This window comes from Numenius arquata, chromosome 8 (assembly GCF_964106895.1).
Source record: "Numenius arquata chromosome 8, bNumArq3.hap1.1, whole genome shotgun sequence".
In the NCBI taxonomy this organism is placed as follows: Eukaryota; Metazoa; Chordata; class Aves; order Charadriiformes; family Scolopacidae; genus Numenius; species Numenius arquata.
Window position 1 is genome coordinate 21,314,535 of NC_133583.1, and position 25,511 is coordinate 21,340,045.

At 39.7% G+C, this 25,511-nt stretch overlaps 1 protein-coding gene across 1 annotated transcript in view; it reads right to left on the reverse strand.

The window, feature by feature from the left end:
* VGLL4 (vestigial like family member 4) overlaps positions 1–25,511 on the reverse strand; it is a 105,704-nt gene that overhangs the window by 62,635 nt on the left and 17,558 nt on the right. Inside the window, exon 2 of the mRNA XM_074152483.1 lies at positions 22,983–23,059. Within this exon, the coding sequence (XP_074008584.1) occupies positions 22,983–23,059 (77 nt within the window). The remainder of the gene's footprint in view (positions 1–22,982; positions 23,060–25,511) is intronic.

Below are 25,511 nucleotides of genomic sequence, written 5' to 3' on the forward strand. Positions count from 1 at the left end.
AAAAAAAAGAAAAGAAAAGAAAAAAGTTTAAAAAAAGTGCCATAACATCTTGCTCTAGGCCTTTAGCATGGAAAAAAAAAAAAAATCACCTCTCAGGCTGTTAAAGTCCACTGAATATATAATTAATTGACATTACGATTTTACAAAGCATCTAGTCACTAAAAACCCCATGGAAATAGTCAGTGCTACCTATTCCAGCTACGTCTTTGTACATATGTAAATACATGTATATGTACACATGTGTATCTGTAATGACTTCTAAAAACAGGCTCATTTTTCTCTATACCATCATTGCCTCAGACTATTAAAACAGAACTGATGTGAAATGTTTCTCCATGCATGCTGTTGGCTTAATTAAAAACAAACAAACAAATAAATAAAACCTTAGCAAGATACATCTTAGTTAAAGAGAGTTGGTGACCTATTTTCCTTTTTTTTGGACATGCTTAATTTTATTTCTCACGCACTTTATTGAAGTAGATATTCTACTAAATCATTCTATGTTCTCAAACGTATTTTAAAATACACTTTTGAAGTGGAATAAAAACAAAAAAATGTTAAAGCTGTTTACAACAGGAAAAATCCAAATTATTATTCTTTTCCAACTTTTGATCTGAATATGCATCAATCAAATCCTCCATGGAACAATGTTAAGAACCTGTATCAAAGAAAGCAAGGCAAATATTGCCACCAAAATGAATCCTACAGGCTCTAGTGGAAGAGGATTAGTGGAACAGCTCACTGCTTCTGCTCTAAGTCAGAAGGTATTTGTCCCACCACGTAACAAACCCCCGGGTCGTCTATACATGTGTTGCACCCTGAAGCACCATGACAACTATTTGCGAGTACAAGAGAAATGCAACAAAACTAGTGAATGGTCCCCATTTCCCCGTGTTTTATCCCTTGGAGCCCTTCCTCTGCTGGTCATTTTGGTGGTGGAATGAACGACAGAGGCGGTGAAGCTCTACCTAGAGACACAAAGCCATGCAGAGAGGAGCCCTCTCCACACGCTGTGTCCCAGCTGCGTAACCGGCCCCGGCTTCAGCTCCCGACACGTTCTCCTTGGAGTGCGTTGCCCTGCCAAGGCGGACGGATGGAAGGACGGACAGACGGATGGCGTGTGCTGCGCTCCGCAGCTCCCGGGCACGGCGAGCGCCTCCGCAGCCCGGGAAAGCAGCTCAGCCCTTCGCCGCGCCGGTGATATCACACCCTCCTGCCCGCACTTGCACTCACACAAACTGCAAATCACGAGATGCGGGGCTGAATAACTTCACAACCCAAAGCCACGGCGCTGGAACTGAAGATTTCCAAGTATTTCATACACACGTCTTCAGAAAACCCAACTACAGCAGAGATACAGACCAACAGAACAAAACCCTCATCTGCCTGAAACTTAAATACTCTCCCATATTTCCAAGTACAATAGCAGACCGTGTAAAATAAGTGAAATAAGGAGACTCCGCTGCTGAAAACCTAAAACCTAGCAGTGACCTTGCCCCTTTTTTTCCCCCACGTTCTTTATGTTGCAACTCCATAATATTGCGAAGTTTTGCAACGTTGATGTTTTTCTTAAAGCCCTGTTTCTCCCAAGGGCATCTGAAGACATTGCACACGATTTATTTTTACTTTTTAAGCTTTTAATTCTCACAGATAAACAAAGAATCATGTAAATTATGGCCCAAAGTGAGTCCAAAAGCTCAAAACCAGAAAGCAGTGAAAACTTTTCAACTGAACAATTTTGAAGGCCGATCTGAAGTGATAAAATGTTTGGGTTTGGCAGAACACAAAAACTTTAAAAACAGTGTAGACAGATAAATACTGTAAAAACACATTTTCTTCTTAGGTGTCTGATTGATCAAATGCACTCAGTCATTTAGGTATCTTCTGTCTCAGGATAACTTTGCTGTCTTAAGGTTTCTCTGAAGTCAGATATCCAGACACCCATAACAAAAAATTGAAGGAATTATCATATGGAAATATTTACGACAGAGGTCCCAGGAGGGCATCTCCCAGTTACGTTCCATGAAGAGAAGGAAGAATGCAACGAAACTAAACTCAAGGTGTGTGATCAGTATCCTCACTTTAAAATGCTTATTTAAAAGGTTAATTTTCTAACACCTAATACAGACGACATATTAGAAACATCATGTGCATAGAATTTCTCCCTCCATGGAACGCTGCAAACGGGACTATATGCAGTTTCCTCCGGAGGCAGGTATCACACACCTCTATCGCAGCTGGAGAAAGCAAGGCAGGAAGATGAGATTTACCTAAAGGCACAGAAGCTAGTCAGGTCCTGACTCCCCATGCTGAGCCAGAGACCACACCTTGCTTTCATCCACTCTAGTAATTAAAAATAAAAGAAGCCTTGGTCTGTATATTCTTTTCAGGCAGAACCTGTCTGACCTGTTAATTTACTGACAACGTATTTAAAAAGTCACAAGACAGACAGCCAGTGGAGAACTTTTATTAAAAGAATCCTGATAGTACATGTTCCTTGTAGAACACCTACCTCTTCTGCCTCGCTCCAGACTGCGCTCATCCTGCAAACCACCCTCTTTGGTTTTGGATGATGGGGGATATAAATTGTGCCAGGTTCTTGTTCTAAGGAGGGAATGCCTTCTCTAAACACGGCTTACAAGAAGACAAAGAAATGAATTGGGCCATCGGGAACCAACCAAATAAATATAGGGCCGTATTACTCCTCTTGCTCCGATCAAGAATGAAATGTATGAAAAGAAACTGCCAAGTGGGAGAAATTCCCATTAAAAATACTGGCATTGTTCCAGGGACCACGAGGGAGATCTGATCTCCTCACAAGTAAGCACAGCACGCATTCACCCTCTGCAAAGGCGACCAGGTTCACAAAAGTGAGCGAAGGCAGCTAATTCTTGCCTGGAATTCCTGATTTGCAAGCCCAGCATTGCATCAATGAAAACGCTGCTCTGGCCAGCCCTTAGGATGTTGGTTGTATTGCCCTTCTTCTGACAGTCTGGGATTCTTCTTACGAGCCTGTACACATCCCTGTGAGCACAATCTGGTTCTGAACTTTAACTAGAAAAATCATAGTCTGGCTGGTCTCAGAAAGATGTCCTTTCACACTTTCTTTGCATTTAAATTGGGATATATCTGACTCCACCAATATCAAATACAAGAAAGCGAGTCAAGGTGAGGACTCCATAGCCACATACACCACATTAATTAGAATTTCGCAATACTGTTCATGGGAATAAGCATTGGCAAGACTGCAGCCTCGGTAAAAAAAATCTGCAGTACAGATGATCCAAAGATCAAAGTTCACCTTAGAGACTTATCATCAGCAGGACTCAGCTACAAAGGGAGACATACCATCAGAGTTATATCACACCAACACAGCTCTCCATGTGTACACATCGCTTCCTTCAGGAAAAGTACCTTCACAGGGTTGCCTGAAGAACACAAAGAGGGCGCCGAAGCCATCCCTGCCAATTTTCCCAAACAAATAATCCTCCCAACTCAAAAGCCAATAAGCACTTTATGTTCTGTCAGACTGCAGCAGATATGGCACAAGTAAATTCCTGGCGCTAACATTATAAAATAGCAGACCAGCGGAGCTGCCTGTGTGAAACAGCAGACTGACACATTAGTCCCTGCTAAAACTGCTGTCTGATTTTTACGTCTCTTTATATTTTATACCACCAAGAAAATCTGTCTCTGACGAGCTGCGTACCTTCTCTACATTCCTCCATTTCTCTCTTAACACAAACGTGTACTTGTGGAACATGAATTTTCAGAAGTTTAGCACAACTTTCACAAACTACTAGTTAGTTACACTCCACTTCCACTGCGGTCGCTATTCTCATTCTCATTTACTGACAGGCAGCAATAGCTTCATTTTTATACACCACTTTCCCCCGAGCTTTTCCCCATACTTAAGACGGGTTGAACACTTGAAGCTTTTGTGGCTTCAGAAGAGTTGGTGAACTGTTGATGCTGATTGAAACTTCCCTCCAGTTAGACTAACACAAGAGACAGCCATCACAATATAGAGTAATATTTGAGCAACTTCTGTATCACAGGAGTTGTGCTCATTTAGCCTTTATTCTATGCTCCCAGGCAGGCCAACTAACTCAGGTGAAAGCCCACTTGATTTAGGTTTCCTTTGCTTGCTTCAAGATGGGATTTGTGTCAGGAACGCCTGTGCTGAGAAGACAATCCCAAAGAAACCAATTAGCTCCACCAGCCCGCATTGCAGTTGCCTTGGAATTAAATATCAAGAATGCTGCCCGAGTGCTGTCAGAGGTTCTTACATATCCTACAATTTGCAAAGCTTTGAGGCAAAACCAGCAAAAAAAGGTGATACAACTCAGTTAACTGTGTTGCATAACGAACATACAAAATAAATTCTGTATCTTTGGATGCCAGTGTAAAAACTTGTGTAATATTGTTTACCATAAACTCAGCAAGACAGTGATTCCAGATAACCAGCTCTAGCTGCAGAGTGCCAGTAGATGACAGCGAGGCCTCCCAAAACAAATAAACACATAAAAAAAAAAAAATCTAACAGAAACATCGAGTTCTTGTCTTCACACACCAACACGTGTACCCTTCTACTATTCCAATTAAAAAGTTGGTTCTTGATCTGATTTGATTCAACTGCAGTAAGCCCACTGAAGACTTGAGTCAATTAAAATGGCTGTATATTGATGTAGGGTGTGTTACTCGTGTGAGTAAGCCCAAAACTGAGACTGCTTTCTCATCAGAAGGGTCTCCATCAGTTCCAAAAAGTTTTCTTTTTGGAATGATTTCTACGTAAAACAGGTAACACATTTGTATACAGCCTAAAACGGAGAACAAGCTGGGAGGGGGTATGACACCGATAGCTGACTGTTTAAATATGTAAATTCCGATTCCTTCGCAGTTGTGGAGAACTCTGCTTTACTCAATGTGTGTGGTGGAAAGGAATCAGAATAAAATAATATCCTCAGCCCAAGAGCTGACTTGGCCTCAGAATAAATCGCAGAGAATGACTTGGTAAGGTTTTTGGGAGGCAGGCGTCCCTGACCCTGGCTCGGGGAAGGGCCGAGCGGATCCCTGTGCAAGGCAGTGATTGCTGGGCAGGGGGCACAGGGGGAGGACACAGCTCAGTGACAGGACCCTCCGGCACCCTCAGCTCCCGCGCGTTTCCCAGCTCAGCAGGAGCCGCTTACAGCGGGAACAGGAAGACCTGGCAGACTGAGCATCACCCAGAACCTCCTTATAATAAAGGGGGGCAAAGGTTTTTACTGCTGAACCATCTGTTAAAGAAGAAATAACACCAATCTACCACGCAAACGGTCACTAACACTCGTTTGAAGTTCAGCCTGTGGCTACTCTTGTGGACAATTCTCCTTAAAAGCATGATTATATTTCAGTTAAAGTTTTTCTGCACAGCTGTAAACTAAGTTAGCAGTGAAGCTTGACGTTCTCGTTACGTGTGCACTACATACACAGTATAAAACGGCTTCATGAAAACAGTGATGATTCTTAAACACAGTGAGCTACCGGGTCAAAACTATCTGTAGCCTGGCAATCTACAAAGCAACGTGGCAAAGCTTTGCGTGGCAAGGTTTTGGTAGTGGGGGTCTGCAGAGGTGGCTTCTGTGAGAAGTTGCTAGAAGCTTCCCCTATGTCTGACAGGGCCCATGTCCAAGCTGGCTCCAAGACAGACCCACCACTGGCCAAGCTAAGCCCATCGGTGACAGCGATAGCACCTCTGCAATAGCATATTTAAGAAGGAGAAAAAACTGCAGCTGGAGAGAGGAGTGAGAAGATACAAGAGCTCTGCAGACACCAAGGTCAGTGCAGAAGGAGACAAAGAGGTGCTCCAGGAGCCGGAGAAGAGATTCCTCTGCAGCCTGTGGAGAAGACCATGGTGAGGCAGGCTGGCCCCTGCAGCCCACGGAGGTCCCTGGTGGAGCAGATATCCACCTGCAGTCTGTTCCTGAAGGACAGCACTCTGTGGAAGGGACCCAGAGTGGAGCACTTCTTGAAGGACTGTCTACCATGGGAGAGACCTCACGCTGGAGCAGGGGAAGAGTATGAGGAGGAAGGAGCAGCAGAGAAGATGTTTTAAGACTTGGGTTTATTTCTCATTTTCCTACTCTGACTTGATTGGTACTAAATTTAACTAATTTCTCAGAATCGAGTCTGTTTTGCTGGTGATGGTAATTGCTGAGTGATCTCCATCCTTATCTCAACCCATGAGTCTTTTATCATATTTTCTCTCCCCTGTCCAGCTGAAGAGGGGAGTGACGGAGCGGCTTTGGTGGGCACCTGGTGTCCAGCCATGGTCAAGCCACCACAAGGAAATCACAGTCTATCTCAAATTCAGCAGAAACTGAACAATCACCATGTTGCATTGTGTTAATTTTACTCCTCATATTTGCCTAACGTTGCACCAGTAAAGACAGAGAGCACTGTCACTGATTTAGATCACAACAGATTCAATACCTACTTCACAGCGTCGTGACAAAACCCAACCCTACAGCCGGAAAAAATCCGTATCAGCTAAAATATGAGTGCAACAGACTTTAAGAAATAGTCTTGCAGCTCTTAAAAGATCTTTTAAGTCATCAATTCCCTTCTCCACCCCCCCCAGCTTAATTCCCCACAGAATCCCCTATGCTTTTCCAGTTTTCTTCTCATACATTTAATTCAGAACGACCTGGATATTATGCCTTATAAAAATATTTACATACCTGAACTCGTATGAATTATATATAGGGTAAAACAGCCCCTCAACAATTCACACCACTGCAAAGAAATGGCACTGAGAATGTACTGACAGAGGGCAGCCGATATTATAATCCCTCCGCCCCCATTTTACTCCATTTCTCACCACATCTTTCACTCACTATTAGCAATATACATTTAAAAAAGCACGGATCAAATCACAGTGAGGTAACCTTTCAGTTAAAGCCGAGGACACAAACCTCCCTTCCACTTTTCTAGGAATACATTCTCAACTCAATATTACTTAATTACTGAATAAAAGCATTAAATATTTAAAATATTTCATTACACTAATACAATTAATTTCAGTGCAATTTCTTGAAATTAAAATCATCTCAGTTACTTTACAAATGACATTAAGTGGAATTTCCTTACAGCCATACATGCACCAAAAATGTAAGGACACCAATTCACATGCAACATTTAATTAAATACTTAGCCCATGGAACTCAATTCCAACAATAAGTCGTACATTTATTTTCAGCCTGCAATCTATTACCCACAAGCATAAACAACAAAAGAATAGCCACACAATACTGCCTCCATAATGGCAGGTAGAAAGAAAATTAAAAGAAAGACCTCTGAGAATGTAGAGGGCTAATTCTGAAAACAAGGATTGGATATGCTTATCACAAATACCAGAGCTTATTTTCATGTTTGGCAGGGCGTGAAACAGTTGTCACAGGGATTATGAATGAAGGCAGCTCTCTCACACGTGCACACCTCATGTGAAGAATTATGCCAAAAAAATACCAAAATGCATGCAACCTTTAACACGTGGCTGCCTTCTGAGCTGCCGGGACACAGGGTCATCAGCATCCCCGCGGCGTCCAGCCTGCCATCCCTTCCCTCATCACACACACACCCCACTACACATCCCCAGCCCCGCTCAGGACTAAAACTGCTAGAAGCCATTTATCAATACTCACTCGTTTTCCTGGATTTGCAACAATTCTAGTTTAGAAACAGCTGGCAGTGGCCCCTAAATATGAGAATTTGATCATCATTGTTTCCACAATCTCAGTCTGAATGCACAGGCACATTACACAGGCAAACTGGAACTCTCTAAAAGCTGTTCCTGGGTCACTATAAATAGTCCTTTTTGCTCTGTTTCATCTTTTCTTTTTCCTTTTTAATGAATACAGGCATGTAAATATTTTCCTTCATACATTTGTATTTAAGCATAGGCTTAAAAAAACCCCAAGAAATAAAGCATACCTCAAACCAAAATTCTACTCTCAGTAACATAAGCATAAATACAGAATATACAGAGAAAGCTCATTAAATTTTGAACTGTCAAGACCAAAACTTAGATGTAACTAATCTAAGAAAAAAACCAAAAGAAATCATTACAAAATAGAGATTAGCATATATTCTCTCCAAAGCTTCCCTATCCGCTACATCTTTTCATAAAATAGTGGTTAAGAAAATAAGGAAAAAAAAAAAGAGTAAACTTCTGTGAAATGTAACCAGTATCATTAGAAAATGTGATCTCCTAGAACAGGGAATGATGAAGAGAGAAACAATGGATGAGACAAACTGTCGCTGAACCAAAGAAGCTGGGGAGCATTTAACGTTCCTCATAGCCCCTTCCCCAAACCCTGCACAGAATTTCCAGTGCTCCTCTAGCTCTTACCAGCTGTGGGCAGTAGGAAATTATTAATACAAGCTGGGCTTGTTAAAAGACATGCAGGTGATTTGGTGAGAGAAATAGAGGAAACTGATATTAATCAAAAGATAGCCTGTTTATTCTCCTGGTCTCACATAAAATGTCATACCTCACCAGGCTATAGATGGCTTCGCTTCTTGCAGTGACAGCATTCAGAAATGCTTTTTGGTTGCCCTTTTTGGGTGTTTTTTCAAATCCCTTTAAAATCGTTTGTAATCATTCTGTACAGCCACACCAGCAACTAACTCAAAATCACCTCCCCCTTTTCCTAACACAGTTGTTTAGAACCACCATTTAACGATCACTGTGCTTAAAACGAAGTGTGCAGTGCAGATTCATTCATTTTTATTGTCACGAAAACAGACCCCTGAGTTTTGTCAGAATTGTATGCGGAACCTTAAGTGAGTACCCAGCCTGTCTGCTGGCAGTGACCTTCACTGTCAGAGGATTCCAACAGAGAAACTGCAGTTTTGGGTGAGAGAGAGAGAGAGATATAATAAGTATCCTGACCCTAAAAAGCTGGTAACCATAGTGCTTGAAAGATGGCAACAGACAGACAACAAATGAAGCCCGTGTGTTGCTGGATTCTCACAATTAACATTAACAACCTCTATCTGCAGCTTGCAACAGGTTCTAAAAATTAGTAAGTAAATGAAAAAGCCTGTTAAAAAAGATTCTCATTTATATCATAGCTGCTATTTCTCATAAGAAACAACAGGTATTCTACACCTACTGGAGAAATTAATTATCTTTTTTTTTGTGTAATAACAGTCAAAGGGAAAGAAATCACAAAGTAGCATCATTTGTGTAAATATTTTCCACTTACTTCCATGAACATGCAATTTCAGCCATAAAATGAAAATGATAACCTCTTTCCCGCTTAGTGGAGAACAGGGATCCAAAGAGGAAAAGGAAATAAAGAGTACATGAGAATATATTTAGAATCCAAATTGAGAAATATTTAAGAGGTCTTCTGCTAAAATCCTTCTTTAATCCCTTACACATGTTAATTTTATTAATAAAATATGCATGGAATCCCATACTACATCACAGGGGAAGAAAAGCCTACTAAAGTAGTCAGCAGACTCCTTACTGCAGTCCAGTGTCCGCTGCTTCCAGTCGTGGTGGCACATCACCTCTCAGCTCTTCATCACCATGAGAAAGCCTAGCATAACCCCCGGGACATCTCCCCTCACGCTTTACCCAGAAGACCTAACCTGGACCTCCACCTCTTATTAACAACTGAAATAGCCAAGCAGAGCACGAGCGCACACGTTTCAACAGAGCAGTGATTCGTTAGGAGCAAACAGCCAGAAGTAGTCGTGAAGACCCACGCTTTTCTGTTGTCACAATCTTCCTCTCATTACTAATTAATGTTTGGGTATGACTGAAAGCAGAAAGAGACGGTAGCATTAATGTGATTGCATTAAGGTCAGTACAACAGCTCATAATACCACTATGCCCTATTTCTGAGAAGTAAAAAGAAAAGTAATTTTTAAATAGGGCTGCCAGATTATCAAAAGATCAGACAGGCATATGCATGCAAATATGAACAGATCACCATAAAAAAAAATTGTCTAGCTAGGGAGATCTGTACTGGAAGCACCTAAGAATAAAGGCAGCTAAATAAGATTCAAGTTGTTATTTCAGCAGGACACTGTATTTGTCAAGGGGGTGTACCGATTTGTTTGCTCCTTCTCTACCCATAGAAATAGAGATATTAAGTTTTGAAGGAAGAATTAAATGAATTTTTCCCTCTCCTGAATGCAACAGAGTCCTTGAACCCCTTCAGCAAAGCTGCTGGTTGAGAAACCGGTATTGTGTAGGATTATTTTATTAACAATGACTATTTTATTAGTGGCGATAAAATACCGACATTTTCACACAGAAGATTGACAAAACGTATACACATATGCCAAATGACGTTGTAAATTCCATCCCGGAGTAAGGACTCATGCTACTGGCCCCATAATAAGCACAGCAGTAACTCACACGTGCAGGTCTACTACACGTTCTTTTGCATAACCCATGATCAATCTAGGAAACAAAGTCAGAGGATGCCAGTCGCCAAAGCACGGCTCTGCTGTGGTAGAGCAGACCTCCCGTTCCAACAGAGAAGCAAACTCTGACCCTCCCTGAAAATACATTACGGTACAAATGTTTCTCATTTTAAGAGCTAACAGTTTCCTGCTGAGAGCTTACAATCTGCTGAAACTTCATGCCTTTCTCGGGTCTTCTGAGGGGGAGGTTCTTCTTGCCACTTCCATTGTGAAGAACTGTCCTTGATTCCATTAATTGACTGATATTCTGTGGCTGCTTTTGGCGTCACAGACATGCATACCATACATTTTGGATGGGAATTTAATTATGCGTATTTTTCACTGCTCAGCACAACCATGCTTCTATAGACTATTGTAATACAAGTAAACATTACTAAAATACACCACTTGGAACAATGATTCGGCCTTAAACTATTCAGAATACCACCATGCTTAAATTCTTCATGTAATCTTTTTCTCCCGACACTGTATTGTCCTTTTAAAATACGCTCTGCCAGTTGTTATGAAAGTGGGTATCGTGAGATTTGGTTGAATAACTACGGAAGCGAAGAAGAAATTCATGAAATTTCATTCCTGATGTCAAACTGCATTCCAGTTCTTAACTCCGTTGGCATGCTCCGGGAAGCAAAGGAGCTGGGCTGGTCAGAAAGATAAACTGCCCTTTAAAGGCAAAACATCTGTTGGGAGTCATAAGAAGTTCAGTCAAACGGGTGAAGGCAGCTGAGCCACCGCCTCATGGAACCACAACATCCTCATGGAACTGGTTATCGCTATTAACTCTGAAAAAGTCCATCGAGTACTTCAGTCAAGAAGAGTCAAGCAGCTCAGAGGTTTTCCATTTAGATTAGTTAACTACTATTCTATTAAAAAAAAAACCAAACAAACACAAAAACAACCCAAAAAAGCACCTATCTAGATTTTTGTAAAAAGGACAGACTGAAAATTTCTCAATTGCTTTTCCTGTCCACAGAAAAGGACAGTGGAAAGCCCAGTACTTTCCTTCATATTCAAACACTGAAAAATTACATCCTTAAAATATGTGAGAAACTTAGGCTTAAGGAACAACAGTATTATCGATTTATATCAATTTTATTAAGGACTACTATAAATGTTAATGCATTTAAAGTTCATTAACTATTCGACTATACTTCTAAAAATAGCGCTCATAATTTTGAAATAAAATAATAGTTTGGTTAGCCAAATATGACGACACATAAAACAATATAATTACGGTAAGTGCCAGCATTATGCAATAAATCTATTCTGAAACTCGCCCAAAGACTGTGGCCTCCGCACAGTAAGATCATGGATTTCAATCAGAGGCTGACGCTGCTGAACTTCAACATACTCAAAAACCACTGTATTGTCTACTGATGAGATAACTCTGAGGATAAGAGCTACCGAAAGAGGTCCTTAATTGGTCTTGTAATTTGGAGGTGAGTTCAGAGGGGAAAGTAACATTTTTGCATGTTTATCTAAATCAAAGGCTTTCCAGGTCAGGCTAAGGAAGGGGGGCGTTGAGATAGAAGGGCTGGGGAGAGAGACAGATGGAGCCATAGATGAACTGTCACTCTTCTGCTGTTACGAGCCAGAGAGATCCGGCTCTAAAGAAAGCAAATAAAGGCCAGAGATTTATAGCAATAAAGTTACAACTGTAGTACACAGATGTTTTCGCATGAACCAAACAGACAACATGGTCATGACCCAGAAAATAAAAGCAGTTACTGCTATTGCCACAGTTTCAGGGAAATCAAGCCTAGTGCATGTACTCAAATTATTCCATTTAAAACAAGAACACACAAAAGACTATTTTTGTCCAACTACTGTTTATAATTTCTCTCTCTTACAAAGCAATAAAAATATACCCAAAGCAAACTTAATTCCAGCGCTAGGAAAATATTATCACCTAATACAATACTGTTGTAGCGGATGGAGAAAAATACTGTTGTAATATACAGTGTAGTGTTTTGGGAGACTTTTTAATGAATGTGTCATTATTAAGTTTAAAATCAGAACACAAGTGGGGGGAAAATCAGAAGGAGAGTAATAAATCACTCTTCACTCTTCAATTTGCTCAATAAGAAGCGTTTCTCCTTTTAAGCTTATGGAGGACAGAAGTTTCTGCAGTGGCATTGTTTAGAGCTGCGTGGCAGATTTGTAGCCAGAGTTACGCTTAAACAAGTAATTGGGTTTTGATTCAGCAACAAAAGAGGGGAAAAATTCAAAGTAAGTAATTTTGGTGTTTGCTCCTTGGGGAAGAAATATGTTCTCTTCAGCCTTAAACTAAGAATTGCTGCCTTTTTTTTTTTTTTTTTTTTTTTTTTTAAAGTAATAGAACAAAAGGCAGGAGTTCATAAAACAGAGTGTGATAATTGACTGTATCCTCCTTTGAGTTCATAAGCCGTTAATTGGGACACTCACCTGCGACTGGAAAACCTATGTTCAGATCCCTTTCTCCTTCAGGTCAGAATTTGAATGGCATATCGTAAATAAACGCTGGGTTCCCAGCAAGGAAAAGGAAAATACCAAACATACGCCCATTAACTAAGAACTCACGTATTTCTATTCACAACAGAACTGTAAATATTCCATGATCATTTCACTAAGGACTGTATAAAGATAGTAAAGACTGTATAGGACCACCCCGATTTTAACACTGCTCTGCTTCTAAAAGAACCGACCTTCCAACATTAATACTGTTTTAACTACTCTGTGTGTATAAGAACTATGTATTTAACTAAAATCACTTTTTTTTTCAGCATGGGGTTTTTAAAACCCTACCTGAACACAAAGTTTATTCAGTCCTCCTTTCTTAGTCTTGTCATTTGCATACGGAAAAAGGTACCTCCAGATTTGCCTGCCTGCATAAACAACACTAAGAATCACTATGTTGCACCAAAGACATTCTCTCTCCCCAAAAGCCCTGCTTTGCCATCTGGGAAACGCGTTACAGTCCCTGCAGAACGTGTGGCATCAAGGGGGGAGAACCTGAGCAAGGAGGGGGACAGCCCAGCCATGGGCAAGGGGCGAGAAGGGAGTTGTAAAGCACTCCACTCCAGACCATAAGGAAAAAGTACATAAACAACAGTAAATATACCAAATCCAAAGTATTTCTGAAATATCTTAGCTCCTTTCCTGTTACTAATATTTCTTTTCACGTGCGACACTGACATTCCCAAGCTCGCCGTGATTCTCTGTGCTCTTAAAAGACATTGAAAGAGCATCCTGGGAAAGCATCCTGCATTTCACACGGCAGCCTGCAGTATTTCTAATTAAGAACGAACTTTTTTTTTTTTTTATGAAATAAGCCAAATATTTACCACATGGTAAGACTGGCCAGCTTTTCATATGCTAGTGTATTCTGCCTAGCTGTAAAAAAAAATAAGTCCATTTATGTAATTTTTAGCTGCTGCCAGAAAACTTAACAGACAAAGCCTAACGCCTGAATAATTTCCCTGCATTGTTTCAAAATTCAGGATATCATAAATATGTACTTTTGGAAAATACACAAATTGAGCCCAAAGTTGCAAGTATAGCATTTCAGAAACTGCAACCATTCAGAAGCACGTGCAGTGACAAGTTCCATAGGGTTATGTCTGTGCTATCACCCTTAACAATATGGGATTCACTCAGCTGCAATTTTCAGAGCAATGGTTGGTATCCGGTAACAAATTCCATTCTAGCAAGAAGATTTCTTCCCGTCCGTTTGCCAAACAACGTTTAAAGAGAGAGTGTTTCTGTAAACATCATTTATTTGGAGGTAATGCCACCAAACACTGCAAATATTTTATCTTCAATTAGGCAAAAAGGGTTCAGAAAGAAAAGCGGTATTGTCTGGCTGACACCGCCCAGCAGCCCTGAGCAGCCTGGGTACCAACATCTGGTGCGCTGAAGGATGCTACAACATGTTTACAAACCGTAGGCAGCTGAGCCTCCTGCAAATGTTTTTTTAAATTAATTCGAAAAAAAAATGTTTAGACACTTTTGTTCTTGAAGGCATTACCACCACTCCGCTGATTATGCTAATGGTGGCGTACTGCTATTAAAATACATCTAGGCGCCAAGCGGACAATTGCCCCATTTTCCAGCCTATTTAACAAGTTGAAAACATAACTACTCATTCTTTATCTCCTTGCTACAACAAACTTTGAGAAAGAAACGGTGAAGCTTTCTGGAGGTAAGAATAATTTTTTATTTTATTTAAAAACAAACCAAACCAATCCAATCCAAAACCCAGTTATCCCATTTAAGACTCCTATTTTCAAGAAAACCCTAAAAATGATTAAATGGCCCTTACACCACTTACAGGAAGCTACTCTGTGAAATACTGAGAAACACAAACAGCTAAAGGCTTTTGAAAGACAAAAAAGCAAAAGGTCAGGAATTCAGCCATTTGAGTATTCTACTCAAAAACAGATTAACTGCTATTTAAAACAGAGAAGATATTAGTATTTTCTGGTCTGTATGGTTCATACATTTAAAAGCAGAATGCTATGCATGTTATTACTCACAGAGTTTCATTCTTTAAAGCTTTAGGTATTCATACAGCAACAACAGATGATTCAGGCTGCATCTCAATGATCAAACCGCATATGTTTTCCCATCACAATATTACTAAACCGAAACACTGCACTTCTATACTTTTCCTCCCTTTCAATAACAAAAAAGTTGACTTATGCCACAAATTCCACTCCAAAACTAACAGGACTCCCCCTCTTCCCTACCATTGATCAAACCCTACGTACATGGCTAGCTGACAAATCCTCTTTTAACACCCCTCGAGGCTGTTGAGGGATTACAAACATGGATTTTTGCTGATACCGCTTCTTAGAATTTAGCTTTTCCTTCAAAAAATTGAAGTTTCTCTTTTGCTAGACATCACAGATAAGCTCCAACCACAAGCACAGTTGCTAATTCATAAAAGCTATTCAATTACTTAACTGCGTATTAATTTCTGCAATTAAAGAATTCAGTCTATTAAACTGAGTTACAGAACACCAAAGTCAAAGCATACCTCTAATTCTCCAGACTTAACGCTTTGCCTATATCAAATATCTGCCTCTTTGAACCAACAGACATATTCATCCAACCACCAACCTGGTAGAAAGACAACCAAATCCATATTTGAATTTACCACAAAAGACGACACAAACATCCATACGGACAGTCCACTTATTTTCATACGAGAAATAACCACGAAGCACTTCTTACCCTCCTTTCAACTCAACGAGGGAAAAGTCTCCTAAAGAAGAAGTCAAGCTCTTAAATGGAAGGTTGTGCTGGGCTGGTTAATAAGAGACATCCAAGAGTTGACTAAAAATCCCCTAACTTTGAAAGCACTGAAGAACAACATGCCTACAAAACACTGGTAAATTTATTTACAGAATGCAAAAGAAAAGTCTGGGTTAACGTGGTTGTGTTGCCCTCAGCCCAGCCAAGTGGGATTTCAGCAAGTGTTGTCCTACTAAACAAAAAGTGGGAGGTTAAGATCAAAAATGACTCCTCCGTTCACTGGAGGTGTCCTGAAAATCACAGGAACCCAAGATTTTTAGCAGAAGCATCACAGAGAACCTTTTCATTACAAGGGAGATTTTTATCTAGCCTAAGTTGGGAAAAAACCAAGAGTGTGATTTAGTCAGGCCTGCTGGCAATGCTGTCTTCGTGTTGTCTGTAAGGACTGCCAGCTTGCCCGGGTGAAGGCACAGAAACCAGCAGAACACTCTTCAAAGCAATAATTTCTTAAGGATAGTTTCCCTCTGAGCAATTTTATGGTGTGGCTCCGAGCTACTGTAAAAGACAATGAGCGACTTATTTCCTGAATATTCCAAAAGCCACAAACAGAAAAGGAGAAGTACTGCCCACCCACCAAATTCCACTTCCACGGCAGCGATAGTATTCATGGCATCACACTCCGCTAGGACCTTTTTGCCAGGCTCCTTGCACACCAGGAGAGCTCCGGGTTCCAAAGGAGTTATAACGTTGGCAGTGCGGTGAACACGGTGCGGGAACCCGAGTTTCCATCTCTGCTCCCGACTCGCTGGCTGAGTCACCACTATCGTGATAGCGGTGCTCTGGTTCCCGCCCGCGGCGTTCCATCTTCAGAACAGGGACTCCCTCGTCCCATGCATTTGTACAGCGCCAAGGAAAACAGATAACATTAATGTTCTCAACATCCTCACGGTAAAAAAAATGATCATAAATTATAGAAATAACGGCAAAACAATCAGTACAAACCAGAGAAGTAGTGATGTACTAAACTATTAATTGTATTATACTTATTATTGGGGACACAAAATGAAGAATTTTAGCATGAAGGGAAAATGGTTTACCATCAAAACAGTCTATATGAGAAGTAAGGCTCAGTACGCAAACATATTTTAGATTTCAAAAGATCTCTGAACAGGCTCCAGGTTGCCCTTGTTGAACCAATTAGGTTCCCTTCCACCCCTAAAACAAAATCAGAAGTTCCATGAATGAGAAGCGATACTGAAATATCTCTCAACTACAACACGCAGCTAAGACTTTTTCCGTTTATTTCTTTGTTAGAAGATTTGCTATTTTGGATATAGACAAGCAAATAAAAATCCAAAGGGCAAGTCACATGAAGTCTATAGGAAATTTTTGATCTTGTTTTAAATAATCCTTTGCTATATAATATTTATCATCCTTACTACAAGCATGCATTATTCCTCCCAGTTCTACCCAGAACGGGGGTAGAATAGAAAATAAACAAGGACTGTGACACGATACTGCTATTTCACTTCTGTGTAGAAACGCGATCACAGTTGCCCATTTTTCTAAAGCAGATGAATTTCTAGTAAAAAAAATTAAAGAACCCCAAAAACCTTCCTCAAAAGCAAAACTCAAATGAAACCGAGTTTCAAAAACTGAGACTGTCTCTGAACTAGTTTCATTTTCAGAGCAAGTTCCATGCAACTCCTCACTTCTAGTCAGTCAAAAAAACCCCAGGACCTTAAAGATTTTCAGTGCCGATTAAAGTGTTCACACAGCAGGATGGAAGGCATTTAAAACGTCTGCAAACATTGATATTAAAACCTGCCTTAGGCTCGCTGCTATAAATTCACTATAAATTTACAAAACAAACAGCAGTGTAGGTGAAGTGTCCTGGTGATGCTAGAAATATCACATCATTAATATCTTCAACACAAATCGCAACATTCAAGTCTAATTCTCCTACAACTAGTGCTTGTTTTGTATTTACAGACACTATGCTTACAGAGTTGTCATCCTCTTCAAGAGTGCTAAAAATTAATAAATTGCTCTCAACTCAGCCTTAAAGTAATATCTTTTTTAGGATCAGCTACCCAAAACAACCAGTCGTTGCATATTTATTAATTACGAGATGGTAGCCAGCACCAAATTCATTCTCCCAACTGAACTGACTAATATGAATGAGGAACAGTAAAAACTGATTTGTAGGACTTGTCTACATAAGGATTTTATTACAAAGTGGATTAGGGCAGGGATTTGAAAGAACAATAATTCCTCTGTACTAGAAACATCAACTGTATGGTCTAGCTCAATTATCTGAAGTGGATTAAACTAAACCACATAAAAGCAGCTGTTGCCAAACAATAATAGTGTTCACAGGCAAGAAGTGTGGAATAGCAGTTCCAGGCTTCCAGGCGTACAAGGATGACACACGCGACGGATAGTACGTGTGCACGAAGCGTGGCTTGATCAAAGATCACCACCTTCTTTTTCCTTTTAAAACGCAGTCCTGTATCAGTTTTTCAAAACATAAATCAAGCCCCACCAGGTATGGATCTGGTACAATGTATTAGAATGCAAAGCTGTTACTAAGGGCTTTATTGTGCCATTTATTAGCTGTTTCCAAATCTTTCATTTCCTCGTGGAAGTATATTTTCTTCAGTTTGCCACAACAGACTTTATCCTGAGAGAGTAAGAAACATGTTTTTTCTCATTCATACCTGTATTCTTAAACTGGACTTGCATATTGGAGGAAAGTGTAAGTAAAGTGTTACTATAACATCAGCGCAGGCTGAGTACACAGAGCTTTCAACATGGGCTGCAACTGCAAGTACTTACTAGATTTTCCTTCACTATTTTCTCAATAACAATATTATGCTTTTAAAACGGTTTATAACTGAAAGACCTGTTCCACAAGCCCTTATTTTTATAGGAGATAAATGCAAAATTATAATCCTCTGTAATATCTGAACGCTCGCTGTTCGACACAATTACAGGAAGAAAAACTGTACTTTCAGTAATTCTTTGTCTTTACTGAAATACTACCAGCTTCTGCTGTGGTCTTTGAAAAATAGCCAACTTAAATCCTGAACGTGTGAGAAACGAGCACAACCCCAGTAAGAACAGTATAGGGAAAGAAGAGGAACAGCAGAGTAATGAGTAGTGTTGAGCCTCTCACTGGAAACTTGATTTTTGCAACTGTACAATAACCCACATTCAATACGGTCTCCAGCCCTGATAACGTGACATGCACATACATACACAGCTGTTACAGATGTTCACTTCAGCTCAAGCCCACTTCTGAAGCACTGAAAAAGCCCAGCAAAGCCCTGCAGATGCCGCTCCCAGGTAAAATAGCTGCACTTTACCTCCCCTGGCACCGACCAGCTGCTCCTAACCAGCACAGCCTTCCTACACCCTTTCCCTTCTCTACAGAAGGGTGAGCAATTAGTGACAGCCTTCAAGATGACTGGCTAATAATTACATCATTGTATGCTTTCCTTCCACCCAAAGGATAAAGGCAAGTCTGGACAATAAGTAAACAATGAACTCCATTAGGAAAAATCCTTATCCTTGCCTTTTAACTGTTAGCACCTCTAAAGGAGTGTCTGTTTTCTTTTGTTCAGCTTTTTTGGGGGTTGTTTTGTTGGTTTTACTTAAGTACAGACCCACTATACCATAAGCTTAAATAGTTGCTTACATCACAGTGGTAATCGTTACAAATACAGAACTACAGCATTTCTTTTCTGTAATTAATAATTTCTACGACACAGTAAGATAACCAAATGCATTTGACAAATTTTCTTCAATAACAAGTGCGGAACGATTTAAACCGGGAGTTGTTGAAATACAGTATATAGCACAGTTCACGAAATAAAAGAGAGATGGGATTGAAAGCAACATATAGTGCAAACATATCCCTGAAGGTCAGCCTTATTGACACAGGTGCAGCCGCAAAAAACCCCAACCAAAATAACTGAAGGTCATATTTGTTTAAGAAATCAATAACCATTCTGGGAAATCTACATGACCATACCTCTCATTCATTTCTTTAAGTGCTGGTAAGTTTAAAGGTATTTGTTTTAAACAGAGTGGGATTTGCATATATACCTACGCCATTCTACATTACTTGGCACCGCAGTGAGTGCCCACAGAGATAAGAGGATCCTTCATGTTAGAAAGAATTAAATTCATAAATACTGGTAATATTCCTCCTCTGAATACACCCAGACAAACAAGAATAAAATTCAACACCTACCAGCTTGAGGAAGTAAACCTTGTTTTTTAACAAGAGCCTGTACTTGCACTGCTTGGATTCAGTAAGCGCACTTGGAGGCTGCTGATTTATATAAAATTAGTTTGAAGTTGAGGTTTAGATGGGATTAAAGTATAACAGAGTGCAAAAGTTTGCGATTTAAGATGTCTCCGAGAGGACCAAGGGATTGTGTACAAATAGTACTAACACTTTCAAAACAAGAAGTAGTGAAAATTATTGGTATGTACGAACAAGAGCCCGCCAACAACTTCAGCCAGCTTTGTACCTTGGGTAGGAGCACACACAGTCTCGCTTCAAAAATACTTTATATGCATTCCACATATACTTCTCACACTAGATGACAGCGAAGAAGGGTTAAGGCTACCTTTATTTTCTCATAAAAACTGTAATAGTAAACTACTTTGAAGAGGAACAATTTTGAGGTACAATAGTTAAAATCAATATCTTAATTGCTTAAAACAGCCTTTAAAAAGTGGCAAATTAGCGGTTTTCAACTCTTACATGGCATATAGCTTAGACGAAAATATCTGAGGTGAGCTCAATCATCCTAACAGGCAGATTTACTGTTTCACTAGTGAATCTAACCACTAGTTACTGGCTAGCATCGGCACGGCAGCACAGCATACAGCTAGATTTCCTCTGCTTTCCATTCAAAAACAGGATAAAATTTCAACCGTGAAATGCACAAAGGGCACCAGGAATCTGTTAGACAAATTTCTATTCCAGCACAAAAATAAAAGACTTGGGCTAAGGTAGAAATGTTTCTAAACTAAATTAATCTGAAGTCCTTATTCAAAACTTTGGAAGCAGGAAACTTCATGGTATCATTAGAAATGTCAAAAAGGCCCTGTTGGAACTTCTTTCCCATGAATCATCAGTGAAATTACCTGTACGTATTACCTGAATAGAAGAAACATCACGGAAATAAATTCAGTAGTTTGTTCAGATATTGAGTATCTGAAAGTAATCTCATTTAAAGAAAGAAAAAAAGAAATTATCCCACTTCTGGTCCTGACTGGACTACTAGAAACCCTATGTAGAAACCTACTTGTCAGGCAAGGAGAATAAGGGATACAGAAATACAGACGGGAACCACTGCTACAACTCCTGGATAATTGCTAAATTCAAGATTAAGACTAACTTCAAACTGTCAGTATCCACTCGGCAACACACAGTGGATTCTGGCTGGTGCTGTTTCCACAACAGCTGATGTGAAAAAGTGGAAGTTCTGTGGCTGCTCTGGACTACTCATTTCTGCCTTTTTAGCAGCTTTTCGTACAACAGCCTTCTTGGTGTGCAATACGCACAACAACAGGACAAACTCAGAGACAGCATAAGTTAGAAGCTGCAGAGTGGCATAAATCTAATTAAGTCTAAGTGGTAAGACTAAAGGAATGTAAATTAGAACCAGACACATATCAGCTTCCTCACATGCAAGTTGCAGTGAATCAGACTTCCTCTGGATTCTCCGAATCCAGCCCAACATTCCTACCCTGCGGAACTCAAAATCAAACTGGAGTCTTAGGCAATAGTTAAACAAAAAGAATGCACCTAAGCTTCAGAAAATTGAGAATACATATTCAAAATATATATAAAAAACGCACTAAAAAAAATAGGTTAAGCTTTTGCCTTTTCTACAAACATGTAAGTTAGTTTACGAGAGAAATCCCCCAGGCAAAAATCACTGTCGACATTCTTTCCCCAAGGACTTCCACTGCTGTTGGTTTTGCCAGTAACAGTCACTAACTGTAGCAATCAACCAAACCATCCGACTACACTGGGATCTGTAAAAACTCAGCACTTATCCAGCAGCAAGGTGAACATGAAAGAACACCAAACCAATATTCATTACAAAGCTATGAGCCAGTAACACAGAGGAGCTCACCAGAGTATGAAATCTTCACTTTACCAACTTCTGAAAGAGCGAGCTACTCTTATCTTGACTATTTGCATATACACAAAATTTCAGAGATTTGTTGTCCACATACACTGTGTTTGTTTACTTTGCAGTTACTTTAGGAAGTTGATTAGCAACAGCAGCAAGTCAATTCTTTTATTCAATATTCAAGGCAACTACTTTGCAAAAAATACATACAGAATAAAGGAACAAAGATCAAAAGAAGAAAAGCTGAACTCATCTTAAAAAGTTATTTTATCCACAGAAGCCACACACAAAAGCAGTCTGAAATCCAAAATACCATTTTTCTAGTTAGCAACTGTCCAGGTTGATACCCAAGACGCATACACTTCCTGAGCGCTTACACTACTCAGCAAAAACCTGACAAAGACATGTATTAGTAAGCATGCAGGTAACAATCTGATCTACAAAGCAGCACTGCAATTTGGTGGAATGGAAAACACTATTCTAACGTTAGTCAACCCATCTTAAACACTTATTGTGAACGTTAAAAGCAAAAATATTACACAAATGATTGGCAACACGAGCCTCTGTAGCTGCAGCTGAGATCATTCACAAGGTTAACATCCTCTACTCACCTCTTAGCAGCAGCGAGAGGAAAATGGAGTATTCATTACTCATGATAACAGTCTACCTCTTCAGTTTTACCAACTGAAAAGGAACCTTTGTAACCCACTCATACCTACCCAGTTATGTGTTCTTAAATGAAAACAGGTCTAATTGACATTACTAGAGAGCACGAGCGGTCAAATCATCCTTAGTTTGACAGCAGCTCCATTACAACTTTGTGTCTCCCAGCAATGCAAATGCAACTGGGAAAAGAGGGGCACCTTTATATGAATTGTTAACTACATTTTCAAAATAACAGGAATGATTCTCCCTTGCCTACTGACCAATTTAAATGCAACATATTGGGTTCGCACCTGAGGAAGACAACCTTTGAAGGGCTTCTCAAGACATTTTTCTTCTTAGATTGAGGAAAACGCAAAGATCGATAAAGCCAGCATGTAGACCGATAGTAGAAACATAAAGCTTTGGGATCCAACAAAGCAGAGAACTAAGTTTCAGACTTACGTTTCTCATCATCAGCATGTACTAGAGACGCTGCTCGCGACAAAACATCCAATGGAGTCTCCATTCCTCTCTGGATCCTGGAAAATTCAAAGTTTCAGAGAGTAAGCTCACAAAGTCCTTTCCGCAACGTAGTAGGTGTTGAGCCACTTGTTCATAGCATACACACATCAGGTTTTACAGAAGGAAGTAGTAATAAACAACAACAGCGTGATAGCAGAAAGAATCAAAATTCCAGGTTTCTGCTGCTCTTTTCATGTTATACCACTCCAGGATTTGTCAAAATTAAGTCATTGCTGAAAACAAGGAAACACTGGATATAGCTTTCCCACCAATGACTCATCCAAAACAAACCAGAAGACCAAATGATCTCAAGTATTGGCCTCAGGCTGATGACCACTGCTCATCTGTGTTGTGACTGGGTTATCTGCTGTATGTTGTAAGCGTTTTTGCCTCCCACGTGCCAGCCTTCCATCCCCATAAATGGCTAATTGAGACAATATCCAAAGATGCAACTCATCTGAAGCAAAGATGACAGCTGCCCCCACTACCTACATCAGCAGAAGATTGCTTTGGCTCCATAGTATCCAATAAACTTGTCCTCTCCTATGCCTAAAGTGGAATTATCCAAAGATACAAGCCATTAAGACACCTTCTTACTCATGAACGTATAGTCAAACACGGGGCATGTGTATATATGTAACAACACGAACAGAAAACTGTAACTTGTGTAATCATAATCACACCTCAGTAGCTGCTTTTCCCTGTTTTTCTTCCCCTCTACAACACATAATTCCCATACATGAAAAATTAACCCCATCACATAAAGCCACACATTTCGGCACTATGCTAAGTAACAGACTCTCCCATTAAAAAAACAATAATAAATGTATTACAGCTTACATAAACCTCTCAAAGTTTCACATGAACAGCTTCAAAAACTAAAAAAGAAGCTCCAAAAGACATGAAAGGGAAAGGGAGGAAGAGAACAACAAGTTGTCAAGATGCTTTTGTTAAAAGGCCAACAACTTATATGTGTTTTTAAATAAAAAGGCAACAGCATAGACAGAACTGTTAAGAAAACAAATGGAGAGAGAAAACCCAGGGCTGCTAACGATTCTGTTTTTTTTTCCCCCGCAAAACTAGCATGCAGTTCTGTCATAAGAGCTGTTTACTGTAACTTATTTTATAGTATGATCTTAAAAAAAAAAAAAAAAAAAAAGGTAGTGGCAACTACAGAAATCTCAAACACATGTATATAGACTTAACAACAAGCATATGTTTGGGAAGCAATTTCCTTGACTTTGCACTACAAATAATAAGCCTTGCTATCCTCTCTCCCGCTTCCTAAATAATGTCAAAGACTTTAAAGCTAAACAAAGATTTTAGAGCATAAGAGAAAGGATTTTTAAAGTATTTTTAAGTTTCAAAAATATTTTTTCAATAAAGAATTAAATCCAGTCTTGTTTCCATAGAACAGTGCAAGAAAAGACACAATTGAAATAACTAAGTACAACGCTTGAGGATAAAAACATGCATTTGTCAGAATCAGCTTTTGCTCAGGAACACTATTTTAACTGAAACTTATAAAATCTGTTAACTCTTTCGTTTGAAGACACTACATGTGGCCAAGAGGTTTTAGAAAACAAGATATTACGTTCTCATTTTACTAATTTTGTCTTCATTAAATATTTCTTTATATCACGCTTAGCCACACTCTCTTCTAAATCAAAGCAGAGATTTGGAAGAGAGTGTTGACTGAAGAAGCCTTCAGCATCATTCCACTTTGATCCCTCGGGCCCCGGGGCTTGATTTCTTTCCTGCTTTTTGTTTTCTTGGAGTTTAAAATTTATATTTATTATATTTATTTATACCTTATTTCTCCCCAGAGTGTTGATTCCTGACCCACTCACGCAAATTCCTCTAACAGAGTGAAGATTCAATGGGAAAAGAAGATTAAAATACGCCCGATCAGACAACGCAGCTACACCAAACTGATGGCTAACTCAGGATTTAGCACAAACCAGATCTTTCCTAAACGTCAAAGACAGCTGTAACAAAACTTGTTGGTCAACTCTTTAGAAAAACCCTCTTGATAAAGAGCAACGCAAAAGATATTAAGATGTCTTCTATCAAAAATAAATTGCCATTTTCTTTAAGTTTTTCAGTAATTTTCAAATAATGGGAGTAGCAGATGCCCAACGCCTTTCCGGAACACGCTCCTAGTAAGAGAATTAGCTGGTGACAGAGGTCCACACTGAGAGAAGGAAACAGGAATCAAGTCTTAATTCTATTCAGGAAATTAGACACTTTAAAACCAGCTTCACTAAAACTGGCCTCAATAGAGTTTTGTAGCTTTGCATATTGTTTAAGTTCACATCATAAGAGCGCTGCAGAAGTGCTTCTCTAACAGTTAAGGTCTTGTGAGGAGCGTTGCATCCATTCATAGAATCACAGAATGGTTGGAGTTGGAAGGGACCTTAAAGATCATCGATTTCCAACCCCCCTGCCATGGGCAGGGACACCTCCACT